The sequence below is a fragment of the Tribolium castaneum genome, chromosome 3 (genome assembly GCF_031307605.1).
Source record: "Tribolium castaneum strain GA2 chromosome 3, icTriCast1.1, whole genome shotgun sequence".
Taxonomy (NCBI): Eukaryota; Metazoa; Arthropoda; class Insecta; order Coleoptera; family Tenebrionidae; genus Tribolium; species Tribolium castaneum.
In genome coordinates this window covers 14,605,811-14,621,395 of record NC_087396.1, presented here as the reverse complement: position 1 = coordinate 14,621,395, position 15,585 = coordinate 14,605,811, and the positions used below count along the sequence as shown (strand labels likewise).

General features: G+C 35.4%; 3 protein-coding genes and 1 non-coding gene across 8 annotated transcripts; 2 read left to right on the top strand and 2 right to left on the bottom strand.

The window, feature by feature from the left end:
- The first annotated feature begins 1,661 nt into the window (after window positions 1–1,661).
- On the top strand, window positions 1,662–2,983 carry LOC664464 (uncharacterized). The gene is made up of 3 exons (XM_971392.5): window positions 1,662–1,948; window positions 2,006–2,285; window positions 2,344–2,983. The coding sequence occupies exons 2-3, from the start codon at window positions 2,014–2,016 to the stop codon at window positions 2,573–2,575; spliced, it is 504 nt and encodes a 167-aa protein (XP_976485.1). The 5' UTR covers window positions 1,662–1,948; window positions 2,006–2,013; the 3' UTR covers window positions 2,576–2,983.
- A 153-nt stretch (window positions 2,984–3,136) lies between these two features.
- Fem-1 lies at window positions 3,137–7,303 on the top strand. 4 transcript variants are annotated; one of them, XM_015982061.2, is made up of 8 exons: window positions 3,137–3,567; window positions 3,646–3,829; window positions 4,248–4,459; window positions 4,515–4,855; window positions 5,343–5,808; window positions 5,858–6,075; window positions 6,124–6,368; window positions 6,418–7,303. In XM_015982061.2, exons 1-8 carry the CDS (start codon window positions 3,442–3,444, stop codon window positions 6,576–6,578), a joined length of 1,953 nt encoding a protein of 650 aa, XP_015837547.1. In that variant the 5' UTR covers window positions 3,137–3,441; the 3' UTR covers window positions 6,579–7,303. The 4 variants fall into 4 exon arrangements, with proteins under 4 accessions (XP_015837547.1, XP_975561.1, XP_008195966.1 ...); XM_970468.5 differs by having other exon boundaries at window positions 3,138–3,567; window positions 6,124–6,347; XM_008197744.3 differs by having other exon boundaries at window positions 3,140–3,567; window positions 6,124–6,350.
- Window positions 7,232–8,457, bottom strand: galla-1. Of its 2 annotated transcripts, XM_008197742.3 has the most exons (6): window positions 8,279–8,457; window positions 8,122–8,187; window positions 7,990–8,069; window positions 7,756–7,939; window positions 7,600–7,710; window positions 7,232–7,515 (listed from the first exon to the last, which is right to left on the bottom strand). In XM_008197742.3, the coding sequence occupies exons 1-5, from the start codon at window positions 8,310–8,312 to the stop codon at window positions 7,613–7,615; spliced, it is 462 nt and encodes a 153-aa protein (XP_008195964.1). In that variant the 5' UTR covers window positions 8,313–8,457; the 3' UTR covers window positions 7,232–7,515; window positions 7,600–7,612. The 2 variants fall into 2 exon arrangements, with proteins under 2 accessions (XP_008195964.1, XP_975560.1); XM_970467.4 differs by lacking the exon at window positions 7,232–7,515 and having other exon boundaries at window positions 7,545–7,710.
- Window positions 8,458–9,986: 1,529 nt separating this feature from the next.
- On the bottom strand, window positions 9,987–13,772 carry LOC107398322 (uncharacterized). Its single transcript, XR_010333305.1, has 3 exons — window positions 13,141–13,772; window positions 10,339–13,089; window positions 9,987–10,288 (listed from the first exon to the last, which is right to left on the bottom strand). It is a non-coding gene; the product is annotated as an uncharacterized LOC107398322 (transcript).
- Window positions 13,773–15,585: the final 1,813 nt, after the last annotated feature.

The window sequence follows — 15,585 nt, the reverse complement described above, 5'->3', positions numbered from 1 at the left end:
AAATAACATTTTTTTGAGGTTGAAAAAATGTTTTTTACACTTTAATCAATCAGTAATTAAGAATCCAAAATAAAAATTTTGTTATATAAAATAATTTTCTTTCCAGAAAGTAAAAATTCTTTTGTTCAGTATAATATTTTCTTCGGTCTTGAGACGATTCTTAGGTAGTAAAAATGGTGTAAATGTGATTAATTAAGGAAGTAATGCAATATATCAACAGTGGCCCCCTGTTAATAAGTATACTTCATCTAAACTAGGTTTTAAACGGAAACAAATTTAAACCTGGGTCTGGTTACTATATTGTAGAAAAAGACCCAAAAACGTATAGGACAGGAAATAAAAAGTCAACGATTCAGTGTTTTACGTGTTTTATGTATTATTTATACTAAATGTTATACGTCTAAATAAAATAAAAAATGACCAAATTTTGTTTTATTTAATAACTAATGTTGATAAATTTCCTAATTTAGTGAGAAACTTAAATAAAAAATTTTTAAATATTAAATCGGTCCCTAATTATTTCAAAGTTCCTAACTTCCACAAGTGTGTCATCGTCAATTTTTATACATTGTATACCTGTGTAAAAATTATTTTAAATTATTTGTTTATAAATAGGATTTAGGAATAAAAAATCAAACACTCGAAGATAAAAAACCAGATAACATTTATTAAATTAGTACTTGAAATAGTATTTACTCTGAAACTAACTTTTATTGTTTCCCAAAAAACAATCATAATCAGACTTATCAGCCAAAAATACGACAAAATATGATTTAATGTTGACATAACAGATATTTGTACAATAATTATTATGAGACAATTGCGAAAAAGTATCTGATAAATGATCCGAATTTATGATAAACAATAAAAAGTCGGTTCTAGTAAACCTGTAATAATAATGATAAAAATTTTTTTTGGAATAACTATTATTTGTTCCTACAACAGAAATATCAGTTTTTAATTAGACAAAATCTTGGTTTAATTAATATGAAAATTGAAAAATAATAAGTATAGCAGTATGTCATAGTACTACTTTTATTGCATGTGAGTAAGCTCCCAAGAAGAGTCTTTATTTTATCAGAACTTGCGAAATCAGAGCTTGGCTTTTCCAGCCGATAACATGTCTCGAAGACATGTAAACATGTGTTGATGATGTAATAAACAATACACACCAAAAACCCGTTTTAATAGGGAATTCTAAATCTGGCCCTTGAATATGTTTGTGCAGATTTAGCATATTCTTAACTGTTGACACTGATAGGACCAAGAAAAATTTATGATCATGAACCTCGAAAATAGATATTTACACAGAGATTTAGATAACATCATTGCCTTTCCGAAGCATGTAACAGAAAATCAAATATTAATACTCTTTATTTTTGTTTTTACTTATTTATCATTGTCTCCGCCAAATACTCGTAACAAGAACTTTAAAATCAAAGTTCTGGCTTTCCAATAATATTTTTACCTCAATTTTTACGTGATAGGCAAATAGATTTTTTTTATAAAATCTCCTTTGTCGAATAAAATTATGTAAATTTAATTAGACTAAATTTTCATTTTTATTAGTGATTAATAAAGTCCTTAATATGTCTTATCTGTCAATAATTTTTTATTATTGCAAAAAAATAAATCAAAAAACGTCTGGACAGGCGGCACAATAAATTTCTAGTTACGCCACTGTTCATTCTCGTCCAAGAACACTAAAGGTCGTCTGCGTATTTGGATCTGGATTATTTAATTTCAATTTGCTTCCTGCTGAAGTCATTCCCACTTCGCAGTAATTACTCATGGGTTACGCCCATCTCTAACCCATGTGACCCATTTTTTCCTGCAGTGCCTTAAATTTAATAAGTGTCCTTGTGTTCTTCGCCAGCGACAAATAGTGCACCAAATCAGACTAAACCAACAGTTAGTTACACATTCAACCAAGGTCGGCGCCTTAGAGGTACGTTGGTCTCAACTCCAGTTATCTAACGTTATAAAATTCCATTTTTTGGTCAAGGAAAAAGCATGAGTTACGGTTTCCAACCACCACCACCCTACCAGCCGGGAGCACCTCCATACCAGCCAGGAGCACCCCCACAGCCCGGCTTTCCCGGTGCTCCTCCTCCCTACCAAGGGGGGCAATGTGCCGTCATCAGGAACACCCCGTCTGGCCTGTGTCTTGATGCAACTGAATATGAAGTCAAGTTGCAACATTACACAGGTTCTCCAGCTCAGCAGTGGATACTAGAGCCGGTTGGAGGAGGTGATAGATACGTTCTCAGAAACAAGGGAAATGGGTAAGAGGTTATGTTATGTCACAAGTTCAAGTAGGAAAATTGGTGTTGTCAATCTTAGGGCTGTGTTGGATATTGAAGGAGGGCCAGATTGTGGTGCGAATTTGATTACTTATGAGAGTCACGGGGGGCTTAATCAACAATGGTTTGTCAATCCTGACCATACCATTACTAGTGCCGCTGCAAACTTGGCTGTGGATGTGTGTGATGGTAATTGCTTCCCAGGGAATATTCTCATTGCCTATGATAGACATGGGGGCCCTAATCAGCAATTCCACTTGGAGTACCACTAAATTTTGGCTTAATTATCCCTTGGGATACTTTAAGTATGTTCAAATAATACTATCTGTTCAGATAAGGGCTAAATTGTTACATTTAGGGTCATTGTCAAATGAAATATAATTTACTGTACTTAGTATTTGGGGCCTTAAATCGGAGTTAAACACAATTTATTTCCATTTTTTTATTTAAAATACGAATTTTTTTATTTGAAGTTTGTTCATTTTTTGATGTACAGGGCTGCCAATAAGTAATAGCAACAAATTAATTTTCCCTAAGACCAAAAATGTTTCACCTCCATTAAATAAAAATAACGCTGTTGCCTTTAAAATAAATGTTATATTGGGAAGTATATAATTCGGACTGTGTTAATGTAAATTTGTTATATTTTTCTAAATAAGTATATAAAATATTTAAAGCTATTAGGGGTGTAGCTTATATTACTTGTACTCTTTATCAGTTACTCCATCATAAAGATTTGTATGCAATATGTTCACTGTTATAAATATACAAATTTAAAAAAATGGATTTATTTTCGCCACCTGCTGCTACCAACCCAAGAACGATAAAATGTAAAGGTGATGAAAGGTTAAGTTTGAAGTTTCTTGATTTTGAGGTTGATTTACGGTTTGCAGGTTCCAGGAGTTTAAATTTAGAAGCGATATGTAATTGTGCCATATTCTGATCAAAACAGATTTTTAAATTACGAGAAAATCACGTGACAAAATTTGCAAATGACAGATCTGTCAATGCTTGCCCCCATCCTACGTCAAACAGCAAGCAAATGCTTTCGCTCCCTTGAGCAAATCAGTGAATCGCAGTCCGCGCTCGAGTTAGTTCAAAATAGCATTTCGCGAAGTATGTGTTGAAACAGTGAACGATGCAAGAACCTCGCGACCACTTAAAAAATCGTGTTTATTATGCCGCCAAGGACGGCATGTCCCTAGCCCTGTACGCTCTGCTGGTGGGTGCTAACAAACAAGAAGTGGAAGCCATCCTCGACGAGGTAAACTCTTGTCCCCGGCCATTGCCGCCGGCTGCTGGCATGGAAACTGGATAAATTTAACCTGGTGCACCATTGCAGAAGTTCGTCGAGGATGACGGCCAGGAATGCACCCCTTTGATCGTGGCGGCGCGGCAGGGTCACGACAAGGTGATGCGCATGATGTTGACCAAGTTTAAGCCCGATCTGGAGAAAGAAGGCACCGTCAAGTTCGATGGATATGTGATCGAGGGGGCCAGTGCTCTGTGGTGTGCCGCGTGTGCAGGTAGTCAAGCTGCACTAACAGTGTTCTTAGTTATACGTTTTGAAACACTAACGAGGGACTAAAGGCTTAATTCGTTGGTTGTCAGACATAACCTCAAAATTTTGACAGTTCCAGAAATAAAAGGAATTTGTGTTAAAATTTGGTATTTGTGGTATTTGGACTTAATAACGCAATTGAGGACTAAAGGAATGCGTAATTGATAAATTTGGCGCCACGGCGCGATTTCTTTGTTTATAAAATCGTTAATCATTTCAAGGTTTAGGTCCAATCGCAAAATTGCTTATTTTTTCACCAGAATGTGCAGTTTATTGTGTTTCGATGTTTGTGTTTTCTGCACGACTGAAAATTGAATTTTGTTGTTTCACTAACAGTTTTTTGTCTTTCACGTAGAAGTTTTGTAACATGGAATTACGTCTAGGTCACTTAAACGTGGTAAAAACACTGGTGAAGGCCGGGGCTGACGTAAACCACCCCACAAAATCCAATTCTACGCCTTTGCGGGCCGCCTGTTTCGACGGTCGCTTGGACATCGTCAAGTACCTGACTTACCACCGGGCTGATATTAACATAGCAAACAAATACAATAACACCTGTCTTATGATAGCCGCGTATAAAGGCCATTTGGACGTCGTGAGTCCGTCCGGTACACAGTGTGACTCAATAGGGATTGTCCCCGTTATTTTAGGTCAGTTTTCTCCTAGAGCATGGTGCCAACGCGAACGAGAAAGCCCTTTGTGGGGCTACGGCCCTGCATTTCGCCGCCGAGTGCGGACACCTTCCCGTCGTTAAAGAACTGTTGAAATACAACGCTGTTTTTTCAACGAACGACTCGGGAATGACTCCCATTAAAGCGGCAGCGGAAAGAACCCGAGCCGATGTGGTGGAATATCTCGTCGAAAGACCGGAAATTAGTAAAGAGGAGCAGATCGAAGCACTGGAATTGCTGGGAGCGTCGTACGCCAACGATAAGGAGAATTACGACATCGTCATGGCTTACAAGTACTTGCACAGGTCAATGATGCTGAGGTGGGTTCGTACACAAAGAAAATCTCCGCCATCGAAAATAAACTTTATGAAATAAACATACGGGGACGGTATTTTTAGACGGCAAGGTGAATGTTAGCATTTTTAAAGGAATCAGCGTTTTGCGTGTAATACAACACTAAAAATAGGATTTTTTGTATCGTTATTTATAGCTTTTTGGCAGTGGCGGAACGGACACGTGGGCGGAGGGCCGCGGACAAGTAAGGGCGAAAGTTTCCAGGTGTTCGGCGCGTTGAACCGGGAAGTCAAAAACTGACGCACAAATACCTTGTCGTCTCAAAATATTCATGAAAAATAGTTTTAATTTACCTGACTGCCAATATTCAGATTTATTTGACAAAAGTACACGCTCGACACGTGTACGAAAACATGAATTGTGCAACTTACGAGCAATTGATCCGTTGCCAACTTTATTCAGATAAAATCTAAAATAGATCGATCGAGTTTCTCGAAATCAAATTTTTTGCAGGTACAGCGATCCGGACAGTCCGGTCAAGAAAAAACTGATAACTCCAATTCCCGCGTACGAACACTGGGTCGAATCTCAGACGGTTTACGAACTCGAAGCCATCCAAAACAACCACAATTCCATCCATATGGAGGCTTTGACCATTCGGGAACGAATCTTGGGGTCGCAGAACCCAGAAGTGCCTCATCCTGTGATATACAGGGGCGCTGTTTTCGCAGATAATGCGCGATTTGAGCGGTGTTTAGAGCTGTGGTTGCACGCGTTGAGGTTGAGGCAGAAAAACCATATTTCGGTTGTTAAAGACTTGCTCAGGTTTGCTCAAGTGTTTTCGCAGATGTTACACGTGAATGTCAAGGTTACGTACGATCACGTGGTGCAGGTTTTAGCGGCGGCTATTACGGAGTTGGAGAGGAATAAGTACAAGTTGAGCAAGCCGGGGCCCAAGGATGATCCTGAGACTGTGATGGTAAAGGAAGTGGGCACTGGTGGTGCCAATTTATCTTATTTTATTTTAGGAGGAGCTTGAAAGTAATCTCACTACGACTCTTTATCTCCTGACAATATTAACAAAATTACTCAAGGAGTGTTCAGAGGAGGAACGCTTCAATGTAAATCGGATGGTTTTTACTCTTAACCAGCTTAATGTAACGCTGAGAGACGGTCAGACGCTTCTGCACCTGGCGTGTAATGCGGAGACACCTGTGGACGATTTCCATACTAACGATGTGTGCAAGTAGGTGGCGGTAGTGGTGGTGAGTTTGTATTATTCGTGTGTTTATAGATTTCCCTGTGCTGAGACCACCCGACTGTTGATAAAATGTGGCGCTGATGTGAATGCCATGGATTATGACCGTAATACTCCCCTTCATGTGATTGTTAATTACCATAAGCCAATTTCGGATTTTTTGACTTTGCATTCGATCATAACCGACTTGACCGAAGCGGGGGCGCATTTAGATTGTGTAAATAAGAGAGGGGAAACACCGCTGGAAGCCTCGGCTACAGGTAGTAAGTGTTGTGTTGATTGTACGGCCCGGCCTCGAGTGTACGTTTTTTGATTGATGGTGTGTTTCAGGTGTGGCCGAGATTATTTTAAAGACTCAAATGAAACTTAGTCTGAAGTGTATCGCTGCCAATGCTGTTAAACATCATAAACTCACTTATCAAGGGCAAGTTCCTGAAGCTCTCGAATCTTTTATAGAGTTACACGGTCCGGGGATCGTGAAGAAGGCCTAGTCAATCGTTTTGTTAGATTTTTTATTGTAAATAGCGTGCTTTTCCAATTTGTTCTTTTGCTGATTGTTTTATTAGCTTTAAGTTGTAGAGTTGTTAAGCAAACGAACAAATTGTTTTTGTCATTTACCAATAATTGGTGTTATTTTTTGAGACTGCTAATTAGGATTTTTTATCAGATTTTTAATTGTACTTGTTATTTGAGGCGTTATTAGTATGTCTCCTTTTTTGTTATTTTTGTACAAAATTGTGCCGTTCCTTCAATTTGTGTCTAACCTCGTGGCTTTTCTATGTTTAGGTTACAAAAGGCAAAGACTGCTACAACTGGACACTGATAATAACATTAACATTTCAAACCAAAATTATGAAATTTTGGCGAGTGAAGCAACAAATAATTGCTTGATTGAGCTTTTGGAAACAAGTGTTTTTAAAGAAAATTTTAACATTTAAGCGAAAATTTGGCGGTTATAGTATTATTTATTTATAAAGCCGATTGAAAATAGCAATAAGGACGTTTAGAAAATTTATAGAAACGGCACGAGGATTAGATTTGTTTGCAACCTAACCTTTTCTGTAATGTCTAAGTGACTTCCTTATGATTTTTAGGTGTAATTTGTAAATTATCAAATCAAGATGGTGCATAATAGAGATAGGGATGAGACAAGATATTTATATTTTACTTATGTATTTTTTCTATTCTGAAATAAACCCAAGTGTGATATCTGTTACTCATGTTTTGTGAAACCCCCAAATAGATTTTTTATTAATCACAAAACAGCGATGAGACGCTGTTTCAAAAATAGAATGAGTCTTGAAAAAAAATATGCGAAATGCTGCGTCACCGTGATTTTCAACAGTGAAACATCGAAACCAGGAAACATTTTTGGGAAATTTTCCAGAACAATTTTCTGAGAGCTTGAAGCTAGAGTCTCATTTTGTACTGAAAGGAGCAAGGAAAAACTTTATAAATACGATATAATATGTAATTCTAATAAAATAGTAAATAACATTTCGGCTTAAATACCTGGATACAAAGTTCAGTCTTCTTCAACAATACAGTTTTCTACCATTTCCCGCAAGTTTGGATTTTCCATTGCGGCTGCTATTCTCTCTTTATCGTTAATTTGCTTATTGACTAAAAAAAGATGTTATTGACGAAATGCCTTTAAACTTGACCTACTTTCGTGTTCAGTTGTGTGGGCTCCTGCCTTGATATAAATATCTAATTTAATCCTATAAGGAATACATCTTTCTAATTTTATCCTAATACACAATCCAATTAGCGTTGCTAAAGAACAGTGGGGCACAGTGGGATTAAATTCAACCCTCACAACGCTAACATTGCCAGAAGTACGTTCCTTAACCTCAAATACCATAAACTCAGCAATTTATCAAAAAAAAAGGAACAAATCACCTCAACTCCCTCCTCATAAACTACGTTTAATTCTTCCAAAGTGTTGGGTTTCTCTGGGTCCTTTATAGTGCGAATTAAATCTAAAACAACCCCTAAATTAAATTTTTACTAAAATCAGGCTCAAGCACTCACCATAAACTGTATATTTCAATTCACTATCATCTTCACTCACCTCCTTGACTTCCTTGCGTGGACTATCTGTTTTTTTCCGGAAAAATGATAAAAACATTATGTAATTTTTACAAATAACTCATGTAACGAGTAATGGTAATTGATCAGCTGTTCTAACCTTCAAATTCCACCAGCTCCAGAAGGTCAGGCATTTTGTGCTTATTTGGAAAACTGTTAAAGGAAGTTAAAAAAATTCAAGGCTTTTGTTGAGAAAATTGTCCGGCGTCGTGTGAGGTCATTTTGTTACTGATTGCCAGATTTAAAAATTATCTCAAGTTGAAGCTCTTGTAATGATAACCCAAGTTCGAAAGGTTTTGATTGTGCACGTAATAGTTAATTGTTGTGGGTTGTGGGGCTTTCATTTCCGAACAGAATTCTATAATTAGGTGAATCCATATAAAGCAATGACTTGCAGAAATTTTAAAGGTGTTGTGACACCAAATTGGCAATATACTCGTATTTTATAAATACACATAAATAAATTAAATATAATAGTATTTTTTAATTTTTTAATTTAATTATTCATCACAAGTTTTTTGGAATAAGAAAAATACCTCAATGGAAATTTACCGTAACAGATTGAGTCGACATTTTAATTGTTGATTAATATTAGTTGGTTACAAGAATATTTTTGTGTTGATGATACCTGAGATCGTACCCATATGATTATTATAAATAAAAAATATTTATAAGTTCACAATAATAAGTGTCTTTCAGTTCAATTCAATTTGTAGATTTGGTTGCCTAAACTCTCCTAATGGAATCCTTTCGAATCTAAAGTGGTTGTTGCAGGACGATTCACGGGGAATGATAAGCGTGTCCATATTCTCAATGTAACTTTTATTACCTTTCGCAACTTTGCAAATCTTTTATTAAAATTACAATTTTATGCATGAGTCCTATTATTTTCAGTCTTATTTTTCAATAAAGGCTACAAATTTACTACAGACTGTGCATAGTAAACAATTTGGAAATTTTACTAGTAGTACTAGGCCCAGTACTAGGTGATACTACTCTAAAATTGGAACAACAAAATAATCAAAAAGTAACAGTGATTGTGCTAGAAAATTGAACAAATAGCCCGGCGCATCCACCATTTTTGAACTATTTTCTACCGGGTGATTCCAAAATTCTACGAGGTCTGTGTCTGTAAAATATAACTTTGAATACACATTCTAGTAAAAACTTGAGACTAGATAAACTGGATTGTCAAGTAAATGGCAAAGATCGTGTCCACTTTATTTCTTGTTAGAAAATATGTTACTGATTTGTTGCTGCGTTGTTTGTGTGTGTATATTTGACGATATATCTCATGAAATCTTATTATTGCTTGTGTCTGGTTTGATTGTAGTATTAATTTGAAACTCTGGTGAGCATCAGATAACGCGAAATACTCATACTTTTTCACAAGTTTAAAATGACTCAGCATTATTATACGTTTTCATTTAGTTAGATGTGTGGTACTTATGTTAATTAAGGTTGAAATTGGAAGTTGTCACATGTTTTTTTACATTAGCTTTACAATTTATTTTAATTTATAAACTACTGGGATATTTATTTTGAATACTAAATTAATTCAGTTTTTGCTGTTCGTAACGTTGCATCAGACAAAGTTTTCATTCTTCAAAGTATTTTTTATAACAATTTAATAGTTTTCGAAGATTTAGTTTATATAATTGACTTGTTATGCTTGTGGCAAGATCTTTTTTATTTCCTTTTTCTTCTTGTTCTGGTTTTCTAAAAGTACCATTTCGTCAATTTATCTGTTTCTTTAACACTTGGTAAAAAACATTCATTCTTCGACTTTATAATTACATAACACTTCAAAAAGTGGCGGTTTTTATTAAAACAAACTTGGTTCAAATCTCCACTTTAATTCTTAGATGGGTAGTTAATTCAGATATCACCTCTGCTGCAGAATTCAAATTTTTGGTTTTGGTACCCAGTCTTTCGTTCAAGTTTAACTTTTCTGTCCGTTGAAATATCAAGTGCAAAATCATCACCGTTAGCACAGACGATGGAACCGTCGGAATTTATGTACCAGTTTTGGTTTATGTTTCCATTTTCTTTTTCGCAGAGTAAGATGTTGGCTCCTGTTTTACTTTCACGTTCGATGTCTAAAACTTTTCTAAGTTTGCACTTTCGGGATTAGCTTTATAAAAACAAGGAAGCGCTCACCCTTTGTTAGCCTTGTTGTGGATGAAAAATTTTCCACACTCCACATGTTCCACTTTCCACAGCTGAGTGTCGAACCTGGTGACTTGGCGGGCGGCAACAATCGTTTGTGTTCCATCTAAAACTAATCTAGACTGAGGGTTCCTTAAAATGTAGTATTTCTCCATTTGGGTAGTCAAAGTCGTGTCAGTTTGTAGTTTCCATAGAGTTGCTTTTCGCAACAATGGGGAGCGATTTTTGTGTGTGTAAATTGCGCTTTCCATAAATCCGTTCTTTCCATAAAATCTGACCCCAAGTCTTCGCGTTTCAATAAACTATTAAAGGGGGCGGACAGTCGATAGGTGGCTTTTGGAATCCTCCGATTCAGCCATCCATCTTTAATGCCGCAGCAAGAAGTAAGTAAACTTGCGCCCTATCCGCCTATTCATAAGTTACGGAATGATTTCCATACAAAATCCCGATGCTTTCAGCAACATACATAATGGATTAACCACTTCCGGAGATTCACCTGGAACTCGAGAGGATGTTTTGTGGGGTGCTTTGGTCAAACAATCCTCGACTCTGGACTCTAACAAGCAGGAAACAGGAGCCATAAAGAAGATAAACATCGACTTGATGCAGTTTTGCACGGGCGGCTTGTCTTCACAGCGAATTAGAGATGTTTGCATGCGGACGACTGGAGGGATTCGATCGGGACTAATACGAGGAAACATCAATCTTACTAATGACAACGTGATATTTTGGCCAAGAATAAACCTGGTGTGTCTACCAGACGCCGGCCGATAAATCATTTTTTTGTGCCGGCGGTTACCAGAATAAGGCAGAACACCAGGAATGTATTTATTTGTCTGATTGTTGTCTGCTTTATGAATACAAAGTTGATTTATTCCACACAATTTTATGCATTTAGGGGCCGATTGGGAAAATTGATGGGATTTTTTAAGGGTCGCTGAGCGGCCTCGGCGTATTTGGTAATTTTTTCCTTAAGAGTTATATATTTCAAACCGTAAAACTAGCGTGGACATCATTGACGTTTTGTTTGCAACGCGTTAGTTCTCTTTAGCAAAAATGTGTACAACAGTGGACTGTTATTGATTTCCAAATTAATTGAGCCGGCGGCAAGCCACGGCTGAAAACTCTCGATCCCAAATCGAAATAATTTGTATCGGCCCTTTGGGCGGCGCAAAAATTAATGTTTCAGTGTGGTCCGGCAAGTTCCATTCGGTCCGAAAAGTTTAATGCTCGATTTAAAAGACCACACTGGGACATTAACCATGATAAAAAAACGACTTCGATCTGTTTCCGAACTCGAGGGAACGTCCGACTTAATAAAGAAATAAAATGATCATTTTATATTGCACCTATCTCGTATATTTCGATTATAAACGATGTACTTTATGGGGGATTCCTTGGAGTCAAACAACTGAAAGGAACATTAAAACTTGTACTCGGGATTTTATGGGGTTCCAATGCGACCTGCTCCAGGCACGTACTTAGATAAATAAAGAGTAATTTAGAGACAAGGCGTGATGTTCGTTTTTGTCTCTGGGAGTTTTTAACTTGGCTGTGCAGTTTCGTTTTTAATCGGATTGGCGGAGAAAATGAAAATTACGTGTGCAAGTCGGGTGAGTGACGCGACAGTGGCGCCTTCTTACTGACCGTATCATTCATCACACTGACCATGATCAAAGCCAGTAGATATACTAAAGTAGCGACACGGACCTTGACAGGGCAACAATAACGATTATACACTCTACAGATGGCTCCACTATCAAAATTCAAAAACGTACGTCAAAAATGTCAAGATTTTTTCACGTTTGAAAAATTGGTGAATCAGAACAATAAATTCGGTGATCGTCTATAATTTCACCCTGGTTATTACAGTTTATGTGTACAGATACCATGAAACCTTCAAACTTGTGCTTCACTCACGTAAAAATAAATCAGATCGTCCCTAAATTCAACTGAACATTGCAATGAGAAAGGCTTTTAGAATGCGCAGAATACAGCAACTCTTATGGACATTTCGAAGAAGGTGCTGGCGCTTCAACAGTGAATTCATTCCTTAAAAGAATTTGAACTTTGTATTTAACGAAAAAGCCAAAAACACGTTTCAAAATAATAATTGTTTGATTTAAAAAAATTGTGATACTTACATTTCTAATTTTAATAAACTCCTCTCTAAGTGTTTTTACAGTTTATCGTATTTAATTACTCCAAGATTTTAAATTGGTCGATTTATTTTTTTTTAATTAAATTTAATTTTTTCCCTCAACACTATTAACAACTGCTATGAAACCAAGACATTTTTCGCAATAATAAAAGTAAGTGTTTTCAATATTACCCGAGAGGTAAACCGCAGAGGAAATCAGTGTACAAAATTGAGTAAATCAAGAAATTTTAAGGAAATCACTTTAAAAATTTAGGGAAAAATCAGAAGGAATCATGATTAAATCACAGGTGTACAAAATTTGGGGTACGGTTTACACCTCGATATTACTTAAGAAATAGAAATAATACAACCTGAATTTCTCTTTATTATTTAAATTTTGTATAACATAGTTGCTGTAAATAAGTGGCTATAAAAAGTCCACCAAACTTCGATGCGCTACAATTCCCAGATTTAGATGCATTAAATTTTCTGAAACGAAGGTCAGTGTAAGCAGAGCGGTCTTAAATTCTTTCCCATTAGGGCGGAATCTAATAATTTAGAATGAATTTTCAAGGACGTATTGTTTAAATCTACCTGAAATACTTAATGAAAATTTGGTATCTTAGAAATTTCTCTTTGAAGTTGATACCTACCACTTTACATTTCTTAATCAAATTTTGTTTGAATGAGTTTCTAGTATTATTACACAGACGTGCTTCGTAATGTGGACGACTTTGAACAGTCTGGAGGCTCCTTTGTTTAATGTTTTTGGTGTCGATTTATTATTTACGTGATTGAAGCACAGGTTTGAAAGTTCCATGGAATCTGTTCATAACCAATAACCACAGTAAAACTACAGATGAACACCAGAATCATTGTACTCTTTACCAATTTTTCAAAAGTGAGAGAATCTTGACAGTTTTGACGTATGTTCAAAATTACTGACAATTTGACGAACCTTTAAAATTACAGCGTTATTACAAAAAATGTCGAGCCTTGGAAAACTAAACTGCTTGTTTAAATACATTCTCAATTTAAATCTATCATCTAATGTGACCTTTAACGAATATCTCTTTAGAGCATCCCCTTTAGCAATTTCATTTAGTGAAGATTAAACGTAGAAACAGAGACAAAACGCACTTACTAAGGCTTTTCAAGGCTAGGCATTTTATGTAAATAATGCGGTATATGTCGAATTTCGATAGTTGCGCCCTCTCTAGAGTATATAATCGTTATTGTTGCCCTGTCAAGGTCCGTGTCGCTACTTTAGTATATCTACTGGCTTTGACCATGATGAAGCGATGTCGCTCTCTGCTGACAGTTATATGAACTAGTCAGAATGAGTTTGCAGAAAGAGAGACTCGGAGATGGCCGTAAATGTCCGCTTTAACCCTTCGCCTAGGAAGGATTGCTTTTTGCCCTTGCGTGATCATCATTATGGAAAATGTTCGATTATGAAGCCACACAATAAATGTGCTTATTTGCCATTTAATAACATAAGATTAAAAGCTAGCCCGGCGCATCCACCATTTTTATATTTGCAATTTTTAATATTTTTAAATTTTATTTTATACTGTATGTTTAATTTTTATTTCTGTTAATTTCTTGATCTATGTAGTTTGAAAGTTTTTAATTATATCAAATATTAAAAAAATGGAAATTGGGGATCAGTTCCCCAAAAAAGTGTTAACTTACGACTAAAAAGGTGTTCGAAACGGCAAGACACAATGTCCAGACTATAAAAATTTATCTTATCTGTTCTAATTTAACCTAGGCTAGAATAAGAAGGCGCTGACCAGGAGTTTTTATGAAAATTCCGGAATTTGTTAATTAAAATTCAATTATTTTATTTTTGAAAACCCATTGTAGTATATTTGTCAAACTAATCGCTATTTTATTAACAGTTGTGAATTATTTTTTTTCGGAAATAATTATCATGTACTACTCTATCAAGACACAGAACATGCATTGTTGATTTTATCTTACACCGACAGGCTTCGTAAAATTATGTGAAATATCCTGTAGTCGTGAATTTCGCCTATTTTATGTGTGATTTCATGTCGTACAATAAACGTAAACTAAACCAAACATTAGTTTTTTTAAGGATAACGTTGTTTGGTACTTATTACTTAAAATAATACTATTATGGTAATGATTAATTTATAATAAAATCTACAAAATAAACTTACAATTTGCAATTTTTCTTAACGTGCAAATGTTTAATAAATAAATAAGTTTTTAAACAAATTTAATAACTTATTTCCTAGTTTCTGGCTAAGTCGCTAATCATTTGAAAAAAATTCCTGGCGTCTGGTGTTAATAATTGTTTTTAAACGAAATAAAGTTGCGGAACATTGATTGACTGTAATTTATTGTGGGGTTGAAATACAGTTAAATTAAACTTTGTTAAGTATTTGATTAGGTTCTAGTTTTACTTAAATATGTATTTTCAAATCTAAAACAAGAAATACGATAGTTTAGAATTACAGATACTAACAATAGTATATTGATTGAAAACTACGCACGTTTTGTCCTTTTCATGTTGGTTTTTATAAATAATAGATAGCGGAGTAATAATGATCAGTCAGTATACTATTTCGTTTGATATTGATGTTTATTTATCATTCTCTTTAAAACATGATCTTTTATTCACAACTACATTACTAACCCGTTTTTTAACATTTTAAAAACATTCAGGTAAATGCAATTCATTTAATGTGAAATGATACTGATAAGATAAGTGTAATAATAATAATAATAATAATAAAATAATAATAATATGTAATAATAAATATTTGTTTGTAAACTGTTTAATCTGAAATCACATCGATTACTGAAACCAACAAGAGTTTTTAATTGTTTGTCGTGAATTTTCACTGCCGTTTCCTTGGCAATTCTGCTTCAGAAGCAAACTTTAATAACTACACTGGTTTGTTTTGTTTCGAACATTTTTCAAAGAACCGGGCTTAGTCAATTGATAAATCTCAGATATAAGTAATCCTCCCCTTTATATCCTGAACTAACCCGAAATAATGGCGATAATCTCGTCTTAATCTATGGATACACAATCTACGCCTTGAACGCTTTTCCACGGTTTT